Source organism: Sordaria macrospora, chromosome 2 (assembly GCF_033870435.1).
Source record: "Sordaria macrospora chromosome 2, complete sequence".
Classification (NCBI taxonomy): Eukaryota; Fungi; Ascomycota; class Sordariomycetes; order Sordariales; family Sordariaceae; genus Sordaria; species Sordaria macrospora.
Genome location: NC_089372.1, coordinates 2,836,262 through 2,855,177, shown reverse-complemented (window position 1 = coordinate 2,855,177; position 18,916 = coordinate 2,836,262). Strand labels below are relative to the sequence as shown.

The 18,916-nt window shown below is 51.8% G+C and overlaps 7 protein-coding genes across 7 annotated transcripts; 2 read left to right on the top strand and 5 right to left on the bottom strand.

Moving 5' to 3' along the window:
* SMAC4_03986 (uncharacterized protein) lies at positions 1–477 on the bottom strand (the record flags this gene model as incomplete). Its single annotated transcript, XM_003348093.1, has 1 exon — positions 1–477. The coding sequence occupies one exon, from the start codon at positions 475–477 to the stop codon at positions 1–3; it is 477 nt and encodes a 158-aa protein (XP_003348141.1).
* A 1,609-nt stretch (positions 478–2,086) lies between these two features.
* Positions 2,087–3,655, bottom strand: SMAC4_03987 (uncharacterized protein; the record flags this gene model as incomplete). Its single annotated transcript, XM_003348094.1, has 1 exon — positions 2,087–3,655. The coding sequence occupies one exon, from the start codon at positions 3,653–3,655 to the stop codon at positions 2,087–2,089; it is 1,569 nt and encodes a 522-aa protein (XP_003348142.1).
* A 2,488-nt stretch (positions 3,656–6,143) lies between these two features.
* On the top strand, positions 6,144–10,295 carry SMAC4_03988 (uncharacterized protein). The gene is made up of 4 exons (XM_024655603.2): positions 6,144–7,374; positions 7,442–7,768; positions 7,836–7,848; positions 7,900–10,295. Exons 1-4 carry the CDS (start codon positions 7,230–7,232, stop codon positions 9,920–9,922), a joined length of 2,508 nt encoding a protein of 835 aa, XP_024511478.1. The 5' UTR covers positions 6,144–7,229; the 3' UTR covers positions 9,923–10,295.
* A 70-nt stretch (positions 10,296–10,365) lies between these two features.
* On the bottom strand, positions 10,366–12,077 carry SMAC4_03989 (uncharacterized protein). The gene is made up of 3 exons (XM_003348096.2): positions 11,841–12,077; positions 11,479–11,699; positions 10,366–11,332 (listed from the first exon to the last, which is right to left on the bottom strand). Exons 1-3 carry the CDS (start codon positions 11,942–11,944, stop codon positions 10,584–10,586), a joined length of 1,074 nt encoding a protein of 357 aa, XP_003348144.1. The 5' UTR covers positions 11,945–12,077; the 3' UTR covers positions 10,366–10,583.
* Positions 12,078–12,248: 171 nt separating this feature from the next.
* On the bottom strand, positions 12,249–14,306 carry SMAC4_03990 (uncharacterized protein). Its single transcript, XM_003348097.2, has 2 exons — positions 12,693–14,306; positions 12,249–12,632 (listed from the first exon to the last, which is right to left on the bottom strand). Exons 1-2 carry the CDS (start codon positions 14,072–14,074, stop codon positions 12,605–12,607), a joined length of 1,410 nt encoding a protein of 469 aa, XP_003348145.1. The 5' UTR covers positions 14,075–14,306; the 3' UTR covers positions 12,249–12,604.
* An 85-nt stretch (positions 14,307–14,391) lies between these two features.
* On the top strand, positions 14,392–16,254 carry SMAC4_03991 (uncharacterized protein). Its single transcript, XM_024655604.2, has 4 exons — positions 14,392–14,974; positions 15,071–15,249; positions 15,311–15,408; positions 15,760–16,254. Exons 1-4 carry the CDS (start codon positions 14,925–14,927, stop codon positions 16,216–16,218), a joined length of 786 nt encoding a protein of 261 aa, XP_024511479.1. The 5' UTR covers positions 14,392–14,924; the 3' UTR covers positions 16,219–16,254.
* Positions 16,255–16,320: 66 nt separating this feature from the next.
* On the bottom strand, positions 16,321–18,182 carry SMAC4_03992 (uncharacterized protein; the record flags this gene model as incomplete). Its single annotated transcript, XM_024655605.2, has 1 exon — positions 16,321–18,182. The coding sequence occupies one exon, from the start codon at positions 18,180–18,182 to the stop codon at positions 16,626–16,628; it is 1,557 nt and encodes a 518-aa protein (XP_024511480.2). The 3' UTR covers positions 16,321–16,625.
* Between the last annotated feature and the right edge of the window lie 734 nt (positions 18,183–18,916).

Below are 18,916 nucleotides of genomic sequence, written 5' to 3'. Positions count from 1 at the left end.
TCACTCCACATACTTCCAATACAACCTCTCAAACCTCAAACTCTTCATAAACCAATCCTCTTGTCCCGTCTCATCAAGTCCCCTAACCCACCTCTCATAATAATGCCCACCCCCAGCCCCCTGCCACCCCGTCTCCCCTTCCTTCGGCGCCGCATGATAAATGACGGCAAAAATAACCTCATATTCGTCCTCGCTGATCTGCGTAAACTCCGCCGTCCCCGAAATCAAGTGCATAGTCTGCAGCGCCTTGAACTTCTCGGAAAAGTAGGCTGTCCATGATGCGAGCGAGTCGAACCCGAGCGTCACGGGCCCGGAGGCGGACGGTTCGACGATGGGCGAGGAGGAAAAGTAGTCGATGAACTTGAAGGTGCAGGAGGGCAGGACGACGGAGGTTAGGAGGGGGAATTGCTGGGTGTCGGCGTACCGGCAGTAGCGGAGTTTTTGGGATTGGATGCGGGATTCGGCTGGGGAAGACATGGTTGGTTGCTGGGGTGTGGTGATGGGGTGATTGATGGCTGGGTGTTGTTTGAATGGGAAGGACTTTTGGGCAGTCCTGGATGTAGTGAGTGTCGACGTTGATGTGTTTGTGTGTGACGGTGATGATAATGAGGGGGGAACTTTCTGTTTCTTGGATGTTGCTTGGTAGTGGTTTTGAAGGATTTCAGTATGATGATGATGACGAGAGAGAGATGGAAGGACTAGTTTGTCACTTCCTGAATTCTCAGGCTGTTGCTGATTTTATATGATTCGACTGCAATACTTGGTGGACGATCTCTCTTTCCTCTAAGTGTTTATTCTCTTAACTTAAGTGGGAACCAGTAACCAATCTACAGCGGAAAGGCTCCAGGCCTAGAGGTAGTCAATGATTTAGATCCGAGATTCTCACCCGAGATCAGAACCCGAGATCATTCTCCTGATGCGACTAAGGCGGTTGCAGAAACATTCTTACAAAAGTACCCTTTCATATGCCGCTGGTCCTTTTGAAACCCTGGGGAAGCTCATTGCGGTTGATTTGATTCGGGTTTGGCGGGTTGGGAGACCAGTTTGAGACTGTTATCCCAAAAGGGAAATACCTATAGCGAACAGCGACAAAGGTTCGGCATACAAATAACCAAAACACGGAACATGGAGGTTGTGGGTGTTGACATGCTGACATTTGCATTGGCTCTATTGACAATTATTTGCTAGCCAAGAACACTCGTTATCATTGATCGTCGCAAAGAAAAGGCTTCGGGACTACTCACCAGTAACGAACTTCGCAATTCCAAAACCTGTATGCCTACCTATCATCATCTGTGTTCTTTTGCAGAATTGTCATATGTACGGCGTTAGGAACGGGGACACCAAAGTTCTTTGCTTTCTGACGGATGGGGTCTCAAAACCCGCCTAAAACAAAGTCCCCGACAGAAGGAACGGGACGGCAAGACGGTTAAGACGCACGTGTGTGGCGGCGCTGACAACGACGGCCTCTTTTGTGCCGCTGGACAGCGGGATCTCCCTCGGTTTTGGAAAGTGAGGGGTAGAGAAGTGTCACTGATTCGCAAAGTCTTTAGAAGGATCCCATGGACTGATATCTGAGAAGGTTGAGGAAATGCATTGGTAGAGTTTTGATGGAGGAGGGCATTACCTATCCAGTCGTTTTACAATACAATGCTGGTTTGTTTGTTAGTTCGGTGCACCTATCACACTAGACACGATCTATCCCAAACTGTCCTAAACTTTATAAGGATAGTATTGAATGGCTAAGTACAGATTGAAAAGGCATTGAAAAGAGTCTAGAGGGTATATGCAATATGAAATTACGCTTCTGATATGGCAAGAAACGGATCAATTAGGCATGCTAACGCCTAGGAAGAATGACCGGAGGTCTCGAGCTAACAAACAAACGAGTATTAGACTGTACCTTCGGGTTGGCTGGTTGTATGCTAGCTTTCGTAGAAAGGTTGTGTAACGTGACTACAGTGTTGGGATTGCATCAAACTGGTGGATTGGAAGAACAAGGCTGTCATTATTCATGAACTGCGTTGTGAGAGTCATTCAACGGAAAAAAAAGTGACATTCTCCCAGGTACGAAGTGGAACGGAAATTACGCCAGAGGCGTAGGCAACACCTCCTCGACCGTCACACTCTCCATCCATCCCTTCTTATCGTCCTGTACTATAACCTTCTCGACAACCTTGGCCGCTTCATCTTCCTCATCACCCTCCCTCACCACAGAATCCTCAGCCTCCACGCCCCTATACTCCATAAACTCGCACCACTCCGGATCCTCAATCAGCGTCTTCGCCAACCTCTTCTCATAGTACACAATGAACTCCACCCCCTCATCAGACTCCGGGCTCAAATCCCTCGGCGGATAAAATATAATCAGCCCATTTGTGATCCTATCCGCCAAATGACGGTACGCCAAGGGCGTGCCAAACCCAAAGCTCACATCTCCAAAATAGGCATCGCGATGATCGGTCAGAAGAACGGACATGGGGGGCGTCCCGTCCACGCTCAGGCACAGATCTGCTTTGTTGCTGACTATATTCACCATCTCGAGCGCCGCGTCCAGCGCCTCAGGCGTCACGCTGTCCGTCATCTGGCGGACGTAGGTCGCCAGCCTGGATATGGACCATTCGGAGGCTACTTGTGCGAGTGTCGGTTGCTCGACGGCAGAGTTGGTGGAGAGGGCGCAGAACATGACGTTGCCTCGGAGGCGGGGAGCGGGTCTGGGGTTCTGAAGACGGCGACGCATGTCGATGGCTTCGCCCCAGAAGAGCTTGGTGTCGGAGGGGTAATTGTAAACGGGGGCGCGGAGACGGGTTAGGGTGCGGTAGATGAAGGCGTTGAAGCAGTCGTAGGTGGAGATGAAAGGGACCAAGCCGTCTGCGGGCGAGCAGAGGTTCTTCAGCTTCGCTTCTTTGCTCTTGGGGAGGTGGAAGAGCAGTGATACGCCCTTGCTATGGCCTGGATGGCGTTTTAGTGCTGGAGGTACGGTGATCATGGCATCTGGCGATGGCTGGGGCTTGCATAGGCGTGAGAGGTTGAGGGCCGCGGGGTCCCAGGGTGGGAATGATGTGTTGTTGAAGATGGCATTGCAGTTCTCTGCTATCTGTCGCGCGTAACCATACCAACCCATCACGTCGTTGGTGAAATGGTGATGGTGCATGTGGAATGTCAAGCCTCCCCTGACAAAATTGATCTTAAAAGCGGCCACAATGGGAAGGGCCTCGATGTTTGCCTCGGGCCTCTCTCCATATGTCATGGGCAAGACACTCCATTGCTCGAGATTGCCCAGAGTCACGGTGCTGAAGTTCGTACGCTGGATGTCGTCGATGGATGGGTATTTTTCTGCGTCCTCGGGGGCATCGAGCCATTGGACATGGAACTCAACCGTGTCGTCCCTGTTTCTCAAGATGTGGTAGCCGCCCTCGGGATCTCTTTCGATTCTGCCAACCAAGTGTCTGGCCTGACTCAACGTCCGCTCGAGGCCTTCTTTGAGGACTTGAACAGCTCTGGGTTTGAGAGCATCATCGAGCCTGAAGAAGAGGCAATAGTTGTTGTAGGTGCTGACCGAGATATAGTCGAGGGTAGAGAGCTTCAGCTTTTCCTCCTCTGGGTCGCTCTCCCATCCTAAGGAACGAAGGCGATAGACTTCTTGCTTAGGCATGTTTTGGGTTGTCTGGCTTCCTCTGCGATAGCTCTTGATGACAACGAAAGTCAACAACAAAGCACGTAAAGGATCGGTTTCGAAGCTTTATATAGAAGACTCACCTGGCTCTACCCAGGCGCCCAGTGAGCTCACGAGTCGCAACCCTAAGGATCTCCCTTGTAACCATCTCACCAGACCCCCATCGTTATGATCCAATGTCAGACTGGATACAGACGACATACCAACAATACTGACATCCCGCCGGCAAGTTTCCATGGGATACGCTGCTGACATTCCTTTTCCGAGGTGCTCGGATGACACTAACGGCTCACCAACATGATGGCTCTGTCCGTATGTGGACAACTTGCCGGATTATGCTGACACCGGCTTCGGTTGTGACCGTGATTTCGTGGTATATGCTGTCCCATAGACTCGTTAGAAAGAAGATAATGGCTCATATTGGTGCCTCCCCAGGCAACCAAACCCCATTCAAGTCCAAGATAGGATTCATCATCGAGCCTTGGCGGAGGTTTTGAGCAGGCAGGGCGGCCGCTAGTACAGCAACCGAACAAGGTTTCAAACTTCGAAATCGCATTTGGCTGCCAGCATCGGAATCTTGGACGTGAGAGTGAAGGATTCGGTGGAGGATTATACTGCAAGGCGCTGCAGTCAGCAAGTGAGACGGGGTACGGTAACATTTAGGGCGATTCGTAGACCGTAACAGAAAAGGCTTAGCGTGATATTGGGAGTATTGTTGTCCAATCAATAAGGTCTGGCGTATGGTGCAATTGCAACACCTTGGCAATATCTTTTTCGTTCTGAGGAAGAACTATTGAATTGCGCTGTTAAGGAAGATGTAATTCAAAATTCCGTGTCTCATGCTGATTCCCGTCGCTGTAGGTTGACCAGAAATAAGATCACTTTCAACCCTAGGGCCTCTTGAGTTAATAACGCAACTCTTGAAAGGCTTTCGTCCCGCAGTATGAAGTCTTCCTGCCCATCATGACATTAAATAGGCAGCACGTTAAACCCTTCTTGGCTGTTTCTTCGCTCTGTTGACGAGCAGCCCGAAGTTCCAAGAGCACTCCTAAGATGCGAGGGATAGGGGCAGAAGGTAAAGATCTCAACGTGATAGTATATGTACCACTGGGTAGACTACAGCGTTTGAAATGGATTGTCAAGGGAGAAGTGCTGAGACTACACTCGCTGGTGATGGGCAACTCATTCCGTAAAATACCGAAACCCATCTGGACTAAAGACACCAGACGGATAAGTTGCGAAATGAAACATCCGAAATGTCAGACAAGTAAATTTCCAAAGTGCAAAGTAGAGCATATACTTGCTCAACTCGGTAGGCCTGTCTGCCCATGCCCGACTTCACCCTCCTAGCATACATACTTCATCTTGGAGGCAGGCAGACGTACGCTCGACCCCATTGTATCAGCAGCATGATGACCACGACTTCATGGCTGCTCTGACGTGCTATACGTAGCTTGTCGCCAGGAGACTAGTTGGTTCTTTTTGGCCTTCCCAACTGGGTCTATAAATGACAAAGAAATGGCACCGGCAACCAAGAACAAAAGGCTTGAGATGTTTGAAGTCGTCGAGTGACGTTGTGAATGACCCCGGAAGGCGGCAAGTGACCATGCCCAACTTGTGTAAGGCGTGTGGATTTGGGTGGCATTGCTAGTTGACGGTCATTTGGTTGGCCGCATGAAAGAATAGGCGTGTTGGAGGCGGAAGTTGGCCCCAACCAGTTGGTGATATGGGCGGATAGCAGAAATGATGAAGGAAATTGAAGTTGGATTATCGTTCAACCCGGAAGTGTCTTTGGCCAGTCATGGACATGGGATTGGATGTTGGCAAGAAGAGAGGACAGTTGAAAGGAAGAAACGCTTGCTGGAGGTTGAAACGAATCTGAGAACTGACAGTGTGGGGTTGTTCATTAACGCTAACTGACCAATCATGACACTTATATAAGCCAAGAACCAGATCACAACTCTACGGATTGGCGAATTGGACGACACATGGGCATCGAGTCTGGACCTGCATTTGACCATCTCGCATTTCGCTGCCGTCACAGTCACTTTGCCCTTTCACATTCCTTTGATATTGACTGCCATCACAAATTGATATCTGACCCCATGAGGTGTTGATCAATGATGCAGGGCACTCCCTCGCGAACCGCGAACCGTTATGTTTGATCTGTAAGAGCGGGGAAGCTTCAAAACTCAAACACACACCTGGACTGAGCACTGAGGAGCCGCCGTACAAATGCCGGGATAGGTTTTCGTACAGAGTCTCATATCATGCAGGTGCCCCTTGGAAACAGTTGACACAAAACACCTGAGAGAAGCCATTGGATGTTGTGGCTTATCTCTGCTTGATTCCCCTTTATTCGCACAATTTCTCGTTCGTGTTCCTGGTTCGGCGTTGCGCGGTTCGCCATTCAGCTTTGCTAATGTGACCAGTCTAGACAAAATCTGTAAAGGCAAGTGTGATGAGGCCCTTGACGACCTGATCACATTTGCCATGATTCTCGCGATCCGCACTCAACTCTCGCACAACATTGGCAGTGGCCCTCCAGCGCTGTTCCGCTAGCGCAGGCTGCCGAGATCTCTTGCAGACGGGAAGTCAGGGGCAAGCCAAGTTATGAGGCGAGGTACCGACCAACCAAATCTTGCCGTGAGGGTACCCCGTAGTCTACCTGAAGAAGCCTAACGGATTCGGACCCCATCGTGCCATCTTAATCATCCCACTCCCTCCCCGGGTGCCCGCCAATGCCTTCCTTCTACGGCAGACATTGGCAAGTGAGAAACCCCAATGGCGGCAAGACGGCAATATGATGGCGAGTCGGCTGGCCATTCACACTTGTTTTTCTCGTTGTCCGAGAGAATGAAGTACGAACCGTTACACAAAGCTGTAGGTACGGGGTAGAAGCGTCCTGCTGTGTTGCATACTTTCCATGCGCCCGTCGTCTTCATCTTCCACTTGTCTTGCTGCTTCCGACTCTTTTCAGTTGCATCGAACTCGAAACGAAACAAGAAGAAGAAAAAGGGCAGTTCGTGCCTCTTAACACAACCTCGACGCCCGCATACATTCCTGGGGATAAGGGTCCAAAAATATCCCAGCGCAGGTCCAAGACGCCTCCGTGTTACCACACTTTCCAGCTCGACGAAACGAGAAGGACGCGACCCAAGGGGATTCCAACACAACGGAAGGAAGGAACCAACGCCTCTACCTACCCTTTCCCTCACGCCAATTCCCGCCGCTACTGCCCTTTCTCGCCTGTTTTCTTTTTGATACCGAAACACTAGGCACAGCTCCAACTGTCGTCTCCAGTCCTCAAAACAACCAGCTCCATCGAGACCTTTTCGAATATCTCTCCGTTCGTCAACACCATCAACGCTGGAGAAATCGACTTACAGCGACCCGTCGGCGTCACAGTCGCCAAGGTCAGCACTAAAGCAAAGTCTACGGCAGTTACGAGACAACGCTTGCTGCGCCACTAAAGCGCGCTCGGCCAAATAATAAGTTGAGACCGCCGGGAAAACAACAGAAACACCAACTTACAAGTCTATACTCGGCCACCATGCGGATCGGGTGTCTTCAATTCGCACCCCAAGTCGGGGATGTCTCCAACAACCTCAGTCGTGCCGACGCCGTCTTGGCCAAGGCCGATCAGAGGGAACTGGAGGATCTAGACCTACTCGTCCTTCCCGAGATGGCCTTTTCTGGTAAGCAGCTTCTGCTTCTCATCTACCATAAATCTCATTCAATATGGGAACTGACATCGTAAAAAAGGATACAACTTCAAATCTCTAGACGAAATACAGCCCTTCCTCGAACCATCGGGATCTGGAATCAGTGCATTATGGGCACGTACAAATGCTCTCAAGTACGATTGTACTGTCGCCGTCGGCTATCCCGAAAGGGTCGGGTCTTCAGGCTCACCTCGTGGATCCTCTCCCGAGTACTACAACTCACTGCTTGTTGTCAACGGTGACGGCGAAACTGTTGCAAACTACCGCAAGTCTTTCCTCTACTACACTGACCAGACTTGGGCCCTGGAAGGTGGAGGATTCTATGGTGGTAGAATGGAGGGCTTGGGCAATGTAGCCATGGGAATTTGTGAGTATATTGAACTACAATGCTTTTATCGACTATCCAAGCGACACTCTTACTAACTTTCTCGCAGGTATGGACATCAAGTATGTTCTACACGCACTTTACTTTTGTTGAATGTAGCTAACGAGTCATAGTCCCTACAAATTCGAGGCACCCTGGCACAAGTTCGAGTTCGCTTTCCACGTCCTTGAAGTTCGAGCAAACCTAGTCATTCTATCAATGGCCTGGCTTACCCATGAGGATCCTGAAACCTTCACTCCTCTCGCCAAGGAACCCGACCTGGCAACCATGACATACTGGCTTCAACGATTTGAGCCCGTTATTCGAGGCGAAAGCGACGAGGAACTCATTGTTGTTTTCTGCAATCGCTGCGGCATGGAAGACGATGTCTTGTACGCAGGCACTAGTGCCGTTGTTGGCATCAAGAACGGTGAGGTGTCTGTTTATGGACTCCTCGGCCGTGGTTCCAAGGAGTTACTGGTCGTCAACACCGATGCTCCGCCCTATGGAAAGCTCGTCAATCGCCCTGACGCCACTACCGAGAACAATGAAGAGCACTTGCCCCAGACAACCCCTGGCACTACTGGGAATCCAGTTTCTCCCGGCCAAGCCAACACAACCTCCCCATATTCCCCTGTGAGAACACATACACAATCAGAGGCAGCAGTGCAAGCCGCAGCTTCTAACAGACATATAGGGGCAGACAGACGCAGCCCAGTCGAGGCCAGAAGACGACCAACCTTGAACATACCTTCGAAGCCTTCTCGCCTCGTGGAAGACGAGGAAGAGGATTGTAGCGATTCATGCGCGGAGGAGTACGCTGGTTGCCAGGGCAACTGTGGAGGATGTGGCAAGCACGCTTACGTAGGACGGGCAGAAGCTGTAGAGAGCCCGGTGTATCCCAGTCCGACTGTCATGGCTATGCGACCCAAAATTCCCATTCACAAAAGTGCACATACACTTCCCCCCATCACTACAAAGCGGATGCCATCCGGAGTCAAGCCTGGAAACTATTTTACCAGTCGTGATCTTTGTACTCCCCCCATCACACCCTACGACGACGCACCTATGTCAGCAGCCTACCGAACCCCATTGCCTTTTTCGCCTGCTGTGAACACACCGGTTGAGCCGAACTGGCCTGTGTCGGCCAGGACTGACTACAGCCGCCAACCATCCCACACTCCTCCCTCGAGGTCAGCCAGCAGATCTACACACAAATCTGGTGGCAGATCGCGCAATCCCAGCCGAACAAGGGGCCCGGAGATGCTCTCACCTGTCACGAGCCATCACTCCTACCAGTCGGCCCGCGCTGGTCAAACAGACCAATACCCAAGGCGGGCAAGACACGAAGACGAGAGGGAGCATGAATTCGGCGAACTAGGTGCAAGAAGGCCAGCAGCAAGGAAACCGGCCAAGACGGGCTTCGATGACCTTTTCAACATGATCCCCATCGCCGCAAGCCCCAGCATCTTCAAGACTACGTTTTCCGAAGCAGAGATAAACAACCAGCAGCAGCAGCAGCAGCGTGCCGGGCAGCCAGTCCATATGAGGCTAATGGAAGAGCCGCAACCGCAAGTAGCTCCCCGTCAACGTCCCACGGTTGAACGGGTGCCCTCTAGACTCAGGAGTACATCTGCATCAAACCCCAAGATACCGCCATCGTTCAACTATCCTCCACCCCCAGTCCCGCAAACGCCCCAATATACTCCTGCTTCATACGCCTCGAGTTCCCGCTCATCCAGCAGGAGCAGGCAGCCTTCGTACACAAGAAGAGGCAGTGAGCAACGCACAGTTCCATCAACGCCGAGCACCCAAAGCCCGACGACGCCGCATTATCATCAGCAGCATTATCAGCTTCCCACTACAACGTATGGCAGTCATAACAATGTGCACCACCAACAAAAGCCAGTTCTCGACGATGAACCCGAGGCGTTTTATGGGCGAGGACCGGTAACACCAGTTGAAGAATCAATGAGAGGGAGGGATAGTAGAGGTAGGAAGGTATCCGCCCAGCAGCCGCCGTCTAGGAGGACACACTCTGTTGACCCTCACCACCGGGATCCTGCTGTTGGAAATGGCAACGCGAATGGCGGTCGCGGGGCTAGAGTCAATGGAAGGTATTATCCTCCGGATTTGCTGTCGCCTGTTTCTGTCTGAGAGACTAGTGCTGGGACCTCTTTTCTACCTTTTTTTTTTCTCCTCTTTTTCTTTGAAATTTTTGTTTCCCAAGAAGGAGGGACTTGCAGATTGTGGTTGAAGGTGCCTTTCTACGGATGGATTTGCCTTCGAGATGAACATGTTGAAACTGTGGTAAACTTCTTTTGTGTTATTTTTTTTGGATGGGAATGTGAGATGGCTGGTAAGGAAAAGGGATGCTTGACTGGGCCTTTCGAAAGATGTCTAAGAGGAATAACGGGCAACCGGATTGATAATAAGGATCACAAGACAAAACAACTAGTGAGGACTGGGAAAATTAAAACTAAATGGATTCTATACCTTACTTCTTTCCGGTAACTTGGACACACAAACATGGACGTCATTGGACGATCAAACATGCGATGCATAGCACCGGTACCTCATCGGTGTTTCGAGTTTCGCTGCTGGCTATACTGTAGATGCTCATTGCTAACCGCCAATGCCTTTTTCTGTAATGTAATTCTAGTATGCTATGCCAGTTTACCAAACATCAAAACCAACGCCGAACAAAATTCAACACATAGCGCCCCTCGGGTATTATCTTTTTCAGAAACTCTTCATCCCACCTCATGATCCCTTCCATAATCCCTCGTTCTTCTTCCTTGCTCGAAGAAACCCCTATTCACTTCTTCGGCGCCACAAACTTCTTCGGATCCATATTCAACTTACACAACCTCGCCACGCACCCGCTCAGCTGCAATAGCGTCTGCACGCCCTCCAGAATCTTCATATGCGTGAACCCAATCTCCTTGATAAACTCCAGCTTGGCGTGCTCGCTCAGCGTCGGAATCGTCTTGGTGACCTTGAACATGGTACTAATAATATCATGACTCGAGTACCCCAAGTTCCACAGCTCCCTGAGGCCATCCAGCGCTGCGTCCACGTTCCCCTCGTAGCACGCCTTGAGCATGGCCTGCACCTTGATCGGGTGCGGACTATCCACCACCTTGAACACGTTATCCCCCGACACGAACCCGAAGCCCGCGTGCGTCGATTGCAAGTTGTTGATCGCCTGCCGCATGTCTCCCTCGGCGCTGAACACCAGCGCCGCCAGCCCGTCGTCCGAGTACTCGACTTTCTCGGCCTCGATGATTTGCAAAAGCCGCTTGACGACTTGCGCGTCCGTCAGCTTGGCGTAGCGCAGGATCGCGCAGCGCGACTGCAGCGGCTCGATGATCTTGTTGGATTGGTTGCACGCGAAGGCGAAGCGCGTCGTGTTGGAGTAGATCTCCATCGTGCGGCGCAGCGCCTGTTGCGCGCCAGAGGTCATGCTGTCGGCTTCGTCGAGGATCACGATCTTGTGGCGGCCCGGAGGGAGGGTGACTTTCTTTTGGGCGAAGCCTTTGATGCGCTGGCGGACTACTTCGATGCCTGTTTGGTTTTTGTTTGAGTGTTTGTCAGTATATGGTAATAATGTTGACGTAGCTCGTTTCGTACTGCCTTTTCCTGCTCTGCACTGGTGGTATAGATGGGAGCTGTAGTATGTAGGGAGGGAAGTTGTTAAGTTGTTAACTAACCTCGCTCGTCACTGGCGTTCAACTCCAACACTGCCTCCTTGTACGCATCACCTAGTAATTGTCTCGCCAGACACAACACACTCGTGGTCTTGCCGATACCAGGCATGCCGGATATGATGACGTGGGGCATGTTGCCCTCCTTGGCGATGATCTTGAGTCGCTCGATCGTTTCTGTGTTGCCGACCACATCGTCGAGGAAGACCGGTCTGTACTTTTCTACCCTGTTTTGTGACCGTAGGTTAGCCAGATGTTCTAATCGCCAGTATTAGAAATGTCTTCTGATCTTTCCCCTAGAACACATTTCTAGTACTCTCAAGTACGAAGGAGAATCGGCGGTTCTGTTCTGCCCAGAGTAGACTCACCATGGTAGCTCGTAGGTGGGGGAGGAGCTTGTTGAAACCGAGGTTGCTGCCTTGGAGATGGACGTTGAGGACTCGCCCCTCTCTTCTGGTTTAGCTGATGGCATATTGAGTGGATGTGGAATGAGAGTTTGCGATTGAGCTTTTCAAATGTTCGAAATCTGGGTTTTGCGACTCTCAATGGTCTTGTTGGTTGGTTTGCGATTTCTTGAGCTGCCTGGAGGGAAAGGTCAGTGGTGCCCGCGACGCGTCGCGTTCACTGATTTTAAGTGGTTTGCAGGGATCTGGCCGACGTCGCTTTCCCCTAACCCTGGGAACGCTCTTAGTGACCCTCAGTGTCGGACATTTGTTCCTTCCCTCTTGATCAAACAAGAAACCTAAACGGATTTTTCGAAGACTGAAGTCATATGATTCTCATTGGGTGGCTTTTTTATTGAGACCGTTGTGATGAGTAGAATCTAGCCCGCCATCCCCGAAAACCCACCCATAAACGGACCTTTTGTGAGCATATGCCTCAAGTGACGTGACACATGGTGGTGCCTTTCAATTACACTTCAATCCGATCAATCTAAGCCAATTGAGTATACAAAGATGAAGTATTGTCCAAGATGCCTCTAGTTGAAATAGCGAATATTCTATGCGTAGCATCAAGAAGTAGGAAAAGAAGAACGGGAAGGAGGCACAGAGCATGGCTGTAAATGACTTTTTCTATCCTGTATACCTCCGGGTATCCTCCCTAAGTAACATAACGCCTCATTAGTGTTTTCTTACGTGCGGTAGTCTCCATTAATAGTACTGTTCATAGCAATGTCAGCAGTCTGTCACTCAAGTTCATATGGAGGCCGATCAACTTACATGTACTCGTGGCTGTAGTCGCAAGTCCAGTAGGTGGCCTGCTTGTCACCAGTTCCAAGTCTAACAAGAATCTCAAGGTCCTCAAGCTCGAGGATCTCAGCAGCACGGGCCTCATCAACCTGCTCAGGCTCGCCGTTGACGAGCAGCTTCAGCTCAGCAGTACCGTCAGTGGGGATGAAAGAGACGTTGGTCTTCTCAGGGACAACCTCGGGGATATCGTTGACGGGAAGACCAGGCTCGGAGACAAGGGAGTAGCCAGTAGCGCAGAGGATACGGCCCCAGTTAGCGTCCTTGCCGTAGAGAGCAGTCTTGACCAAGGGAGAGCGGGCAATGGTGCTGGCAATCTTCCTGGCAGCCTCCTCGCTGGCGGCCTCGACAACGCGGATGGTGACGAACTTGGTGGCACCCTCGCCATCACGGACAATGAGCTTGGCAAGGTCGGTAGAGAAATCGGTCAGGACAGTCTGGAAGGCATCGTAGTCGGGAGTGTTGGCGACAACCTCCTTTCCGCCAGCAGCACCGTTGGCAAGAAGAGCAACAGTGTCGTTGGTGGAAGTGTCTCCATCGATGGTAATGCTGTTGAACGAACGGTCGACGGCGTGCTTGAGAACGGCGGGAAGGACGGTGGAAGAAACGGGAGCATCGGTGGCGATGATACCAAGAAGGGTGGCCATGTTGGGGTGGATCATACCAGCTCCCTTGGTCATGCCGGCAATGCGGTACTCAACCGAAGGGGAGGAGGGAAGCTTGAAGGAGCGAGAGATGAGCTTGGGGAAGGTATCGGTAGTGCAGATAGCCTTGGCAGCTGTGAGCCAGTGGTCGTGAGAAGATCCCATAGCCTTGTGAGCCCGGGGGATGTTGCTGGTGATCTTCTCGATGGGAAGACGCTGGCCGATGACACCAGTGCTCATGACGAGGGTGCTCTCACTCTGGCCGAAGCACTCATCGGCGGCCTGAGCCATCTTGCCAGCATCCTCCAAACCTCCCTTGCCGGTGACGGCGTTCGCGCATCCCGAGTTGACAACAACACCCTGAATACCCTGGTTGCCCTTCTTCTGCAGCAAGCTACGGCTGAAAGTGACGGGGGCGGCCTGGAACTTGTTCTTGGTGAAGACGGCGGCGGCAGCACAGGGACGGTCCGAGGCGACAAGGCAAACATCGGGCTTGGTGGTGTTCTTTGGCTTGACGCCTACGTTGATACCGGAAGCTGAGAAGCCCAGAGGGTAAGTGCCGGAAGTAGGGACATACTTCTTCTTGGCCGCGGGGATGGAGCCGCTGACGGGAGCCGAGTAGGATCGGGACTGGACCTTTTGAAGGGTACGAGTCAATTGGGCACCAGACTGCCTCAATTGGCTGAGAACACAGCCGTTGAGGCTCTCCATCACTGCTGCAAGATGCTGAGTCCGGAGGTTTCTGGGGATAGGGGTGGCTTGGGTTGGTGATTCTCTTATCAGAAAGTAAACAATCGAAAAAGCGCTCTTATTCAGTATCTGTGAGGTCACAAGGGTACACGGTCCACGATGCGCCGAGCGCGGTATCGGAGCCAGTGGGAGACGGATGTAAAAGAAAGCACAAACAAGTTCAACTTGAACAATTCAATTGAGACACAAAACTTGGTATTTTCTCCTGAGATACAAACCGGTCTGAAGCCATGCCTTTTATCTTGATTCTCTCCATCTGAGCTGGCTTCATTGTCAACATTTGAGTCACAACTCACAGCAACTATTGAAAAGGTACAAGCGCAAAGGGCGTGCCGTCAGGGCAAACAAGCGGCATCGAGCGGGGCGTCATATGCCACCTGCAACAAACGGACGGTTCTTCTTGCCGGGAGAAGATCGCCCCGGGCGCCGACGAAGCTTGTCCACTCCCGCGCTTGCCCTGCCAAGACACACATCAATCGGCGGCCAAAGCTCCAATTACCCCACCAGAAATACACCTGCCCCACTGAAGGACCGGGCTTCCATAAAAGGGCGTGCTTCGTTGGCTGCAATTTCTTCTTCCTTCCACCATTCCTCAAAAAGACACGATTCACCAACGTCTGTCTTGCCATCTCCAGGCAGCGTTACACTCCACCGCTGCCTTTGGCCTTTTCCCCCTTCCACCTTTTCTACAGAAGGATGCCGACTTGAACTTTGAGAAATCGAAGAACAAGAATCAGCATCTTGCTTTCAGTCCCCCCACAACACCACATCACATCACATCACACCCACCGCACGCACAGATCTCGACAAGATGTCGTCTGAAATCATGGCGGCCTACTGGCAGGCGCCACCAATGGCTAGGTGAGCTTTGCCGTCTGAGCTGGTTTCTTCCCACGCCCGATATCGTGTGCAAGAGCTGGCAAAGAGCCTCCATGGACACATACCAACTTGCTTCAGGACATTGGCGACGGCCATTCTCGTTATTTCCATCACAGGTCACTTCGGACTGTTGCCGATCGGCTGGCTCTACTTCGATGAGAGCAGACTCTTCAAACTGCCGCCTGAGATATGGCGTTTTGTCACATCTTTCCTGCTCAGCTCTCCGCAGCTGGGCATCATATTGGATCCGTACTTTGGTAAGCAGTCCTTCCTCGAAGACAACTTCGATGTCAACAAGGATGCTGACCAAAGTCACAGCCTATCAGTACTTGAGCCAGCTTGAAACCACAAACCCCAAGTTCCAAAGGAAGGAAGACGTCCTTTGGTATTTGATTACCGTTGGTGGTTTCATCATTGTAGGTCTTGACATATCTCTTTCTACTCTTTCTACTCTTCTCACTACACCTCCCCAATCCCATCACAACACACATTGGAATCCTCGGAATATCTGCCCGCATAGTGCAATTCTCACAACTATTGCGGTTCCTGGAACCGAGGAAGATTACCGTTGCATCTCGGCCGCCCATCATTCGCAAAATACCGGGTGAGCTGCGGTGTGACCATGGTGGGAATGCTTTGGATGACCCGAGCAATATACTCCGTGTGCTCGGGCGGTTTCTAGCGCCCTACATCTCAACATCAAGCATTCGTGCTTTTTGTTACCCAACACCAGCATTTCTGTCAGCAGAATTGCTAACACATGATAGACCGTAAACCGAATCCTCTTGGGTGGGTATTTTTTCCTCCAAGGATTGATCATTGCGATGTGCTACACAGCCGTTCAAGATGCCCGCGGCGTGAAGTCGAACTTTTTCTTCTTCACGGTGCCCGCGCAGTTGATCCCATATTGCATGCTCCTCTCGTCGCTGCTCATGAACCCCATGGCGATCCCTCTTCAGGTCACCGGTATTCTTGCTGCTCATTGGCACGACTTTGTGACGCGTCTGTGGCCCGAATTCGGCGGCGGCTCGAGCTTGTTACCTACGCCCGCTTTCCTGTCTCGTTTGGTTGAGACGCCGAGTGTGTTCCAGCGCGAGTATGGCACAGCCATCCGTCCAGGTCCTGGCGCTCCGTCTACAGGCAGCACTACAGGTGCGTCCACTGGCTCGGTGCTTCCGGATTCATGGAGAACCCGTGGTTCTGGCCATCGTCTGGGCGGTGATTGAAAGCGACCTTTATGGTGAGGAGAGTTTGAAAGCATTCGGGTGTGGGTGAGGGCACGGGCGGAATGGCAGATCAATCAACATAGTAATACTAATTTGATATATCACATATCATACACGATTCTGTTTCCTCACTTGACTGGGGAAATTGTCAAAACTGGGTTATGAACCCGAGCACAACAACAACCGACCTTTCCACACGCAGTGTTTACTATCTCCAAGTCCCGATAGGAAGCCAGCCTCCTCGGGAGCTCAGGACGTATTCATCATATCTTCGAAAACGAAGTTTCCTCCTTCCATAATACGCCGTCCCTATACCCAAAAACCTATGTCATGGTATTGTCCAAAAAGATATACAACGAAATGAAAACAGACTTCCAGGTCCGTCACTTTCAACCACCACTGACAGATCACCAGATATCATCTTCCCTCCCAATCTCCACTTCCTCATAATGCCTCCCGTTATTCCCACTATGTCTCTTCTCCCGCCTTCCACTTTCTCCTCCCTGCCTTTGCCTCTCTCCTTGCCCTCCATGTCCCTGTCCCTGTTGATGATGATCCCCACCCAAACTCCTCGACCGATCTCTGTTCCCTCTTCTCCCTCCACTCCCCGGCACCACCTGAACCTGAACGGGATTCCCATACTCATCAACATAATACCCCCCTTGCACTTCCTGCAGCTGTTGCTGCTGCTGCGCATACTGCTGATGAGAGTAATGGGGAAAAGCCAAAGGTCCACTGATAGACATATCCTCCATCCCGCTGAGAGGGCGGTGGTTGCTGGTGGACATGACCATGTCTACCATTAGACCACCACTGCCGGAGGTACCGCCGGTCTTGATGTTACTGCCGCTGCCGCTGGTTTGGTTGGGATTGGGATTGTTGGGGTTGTTGGGGAAGGTTTGACTGCTTTGTTGTAGGTTTAGTTGGGGAGGAGGGAATTTCTTCTTTTTGCCTTTGATGGGGAGGGAGATGGTGGGTACCGCGCCACTTTGGGTGGTAGTGCGGGAGGAGGAGGCGATGGATGCGGGGGTGTGCAGGGCTGGGGGTGATTGTTGAGGTTGTTGTGGGGGTTGGGGTTGATTCTGTTGCTGTTGCTGCTGGTATTGGTGCTGGGGGTGATATCCGTGAGCCTGCTGCTGGTGGTACTGGGACTGTTCATCCTGTTGTTGCTGCTGCTGTTGTCCTTGATAATAATAGCGGTCTTCGTCTTCCTCCTCTTGGTCCACTGGGGCGAGACGAAGTGGGAGGGAAACCCTACGTCGGCCTTTGACGTCCTTCTCCGGATCCTCGGCGTAATAGTCCTCGTCGTCGTAGAAAGTGGTTGCGCCCGTTCCTCCGGACCCCGGTGGAGAGGGGAAGAACTGCTTTTCTTTGCTTCCCATCATCCTTGAATCACTCCCCCCTGTTGCTGCGGCGGCGGCCGTGGATGAAGAGCCGCGATAAGCTTGCATGGGCATGTTGTTGCTGTTTGCATTCGAAGAATAGTACGCCGGGGTGCTCTGGTCCTCGGAGGGTCGACGGGTGATGGGCTTAAGTGTTGTCCCTCGAACCACTGCCTTGGGAAGATATGCTGGGTGGGTTGGCATTGCGCTTGCCATGTCGTCCAGTGGAGGTGTCTCGGGGTTTTGGGCCCGGGGGTCTGCTGAGAACTGGGCAGGAGTCGACTGCCCGGTACCAACTTGGTTGTCCATCTTATAGTCCAAAGTGTAGGTTGGAGCTCGGCGAGGAACTGCCACGAAAGTCCTCCCCGTGTTGTGTTGGCCCCGTTGAACAGAGTCGGAATACTGATAGTACTCGCTATCTTCGGCATTGTAGCGTCGTTGTCGTCGATAGTAAACCACAAATAGAGCAGCACTCGCCAAAAACAGCACGGCCGCACCGACAGCTATGCCGGCGATGGCACCGGTGCTTAAAGGCCCTTTGGTGTCTCTCCGGACAAGGGGGGTCCATGTCTGTGTTGTCATGGCCAGACACTCAGAGGATCAACTCTGTGTTCGACAAGCAGGAAGGGTGCTGGGTGAAAATATGGTTACTCATGCGTTAACCTTGCTCAGATATCGTCCGGTCTTGGCCATTCATGTAGGCGTTTCTGTAGTTTAGAGCTCCCCGTCGGTGCCTCGTAACTGGGCAACATTCGAAAGAAGACCAGGGGACACTGAGGTCGTCCTCAAGCCGATAGAAGTCGAAGGAAACAGGCGAATCGATACCAAGGAGAGAGAAAGAGGTAAAAGCCACCACTTGGGGCCCGGCATAGTCAAGTACACTGAAGATGGTGTGAGTGGGAGGAGCAGGCTGGCTGTTGGGTCTCCGTCCCCCGCTGATCTTACCTGCGAGGTTACACGGCACAGTACGACTGCCTTGGACGGGAAAAAGAAGAGGAGGTCGCCATCATCCGGGCAGTTGGTAAGTAAGTTGAATAGTGACCAGTTAATATCGACTAATATCAAATAGTGGTACTAATGCAAGCCAGCTGGGATATCTCGTAGAACTAATGTAAAGAGAATGGAAGAGTAGCATCGTGAGTATCGACTATCCTTACCTTAAACTACCGTAACCTCTAGACAGACAGCTTCCTGAGCATCCGTCAGGGCCACGGCCATACAGATATGAAGGTCTTGTCCAGGATCTGCCGACTGAGGCTGTCCAGTCGGCAGGTTTGCTTGAGGGCTCCCGCTGAAAATGGGCTGCTGCAGGTGAG

Coding starts and splice junctions, on each gene's coding strand:
- SMAC4_03988 (XM_024655603.2), top strand. CDS start 7,230: ATGCGGATCGGGTGTCTTCAATTCGCACCCCAAGTCGGGGATGTCTCC. Junction 7,375..7,441: donor TCCCGAGATGGCCTTTTCTG/GTAAGCAGCTTC, acceptor ATCGTAAAAAAG/GATACAACTTCAAATCTCTA.
- SMAC4_03989 (XM_003348096.2), bottom strand. CDS start 11,944: ATGCCATCAGCTAAACCAGAAGAGAGGGGCGAGTCCTCAACGTCCATC. Junction 11,700..11,840: donor CCCACCTACGAGCTACCATG/GTGAGTCTACTC, acceptor GTCACAAAACAG/GGTAGAAAAGTACAGACCGG. Junction 11,333..11,478: donor GAACGCCAGTGACGAGCGAG/GTTAGTTAACAA, acceptor AAAACCAAACAG/GCATCGAAGTAGTCCGCCAG.
- SMAC4_03990 (XM_003348097.2), bottom strand. CDS start 14,074: ATGGAGAGCCTCAACGGCTGTGTTCTCAGCCAATTGAGGCAGTCTGGT. Junction 12,633..12,692: donor GACTACAGCCACGAGTACAT/GTAAGTTGATCG, acceptor TGCTATGAACAG/TACTATTAATGGAGACTACC.
- SMAC4_03991 (XM_024655604.2), top strand. CDS start 14,925: ATGTCGTCTGAAATCATGGCGGCCTACTGGCAGGCGCCACCAATGGCT. Junction 14,975..15,070: donor CAGGCGCCACCAATGGCTAG/GTGAGCTTTGCC, acceptor AACTTGCTTCAG/GACATTGGCGACGGCCATTC. Junction 15,409..15,759: donor CCGTTGGTGGTTTCATCATT/GTAGGTCTTGAC, acceptor AACACATGATAG/ACCGTAAACCGAATCCTCTT.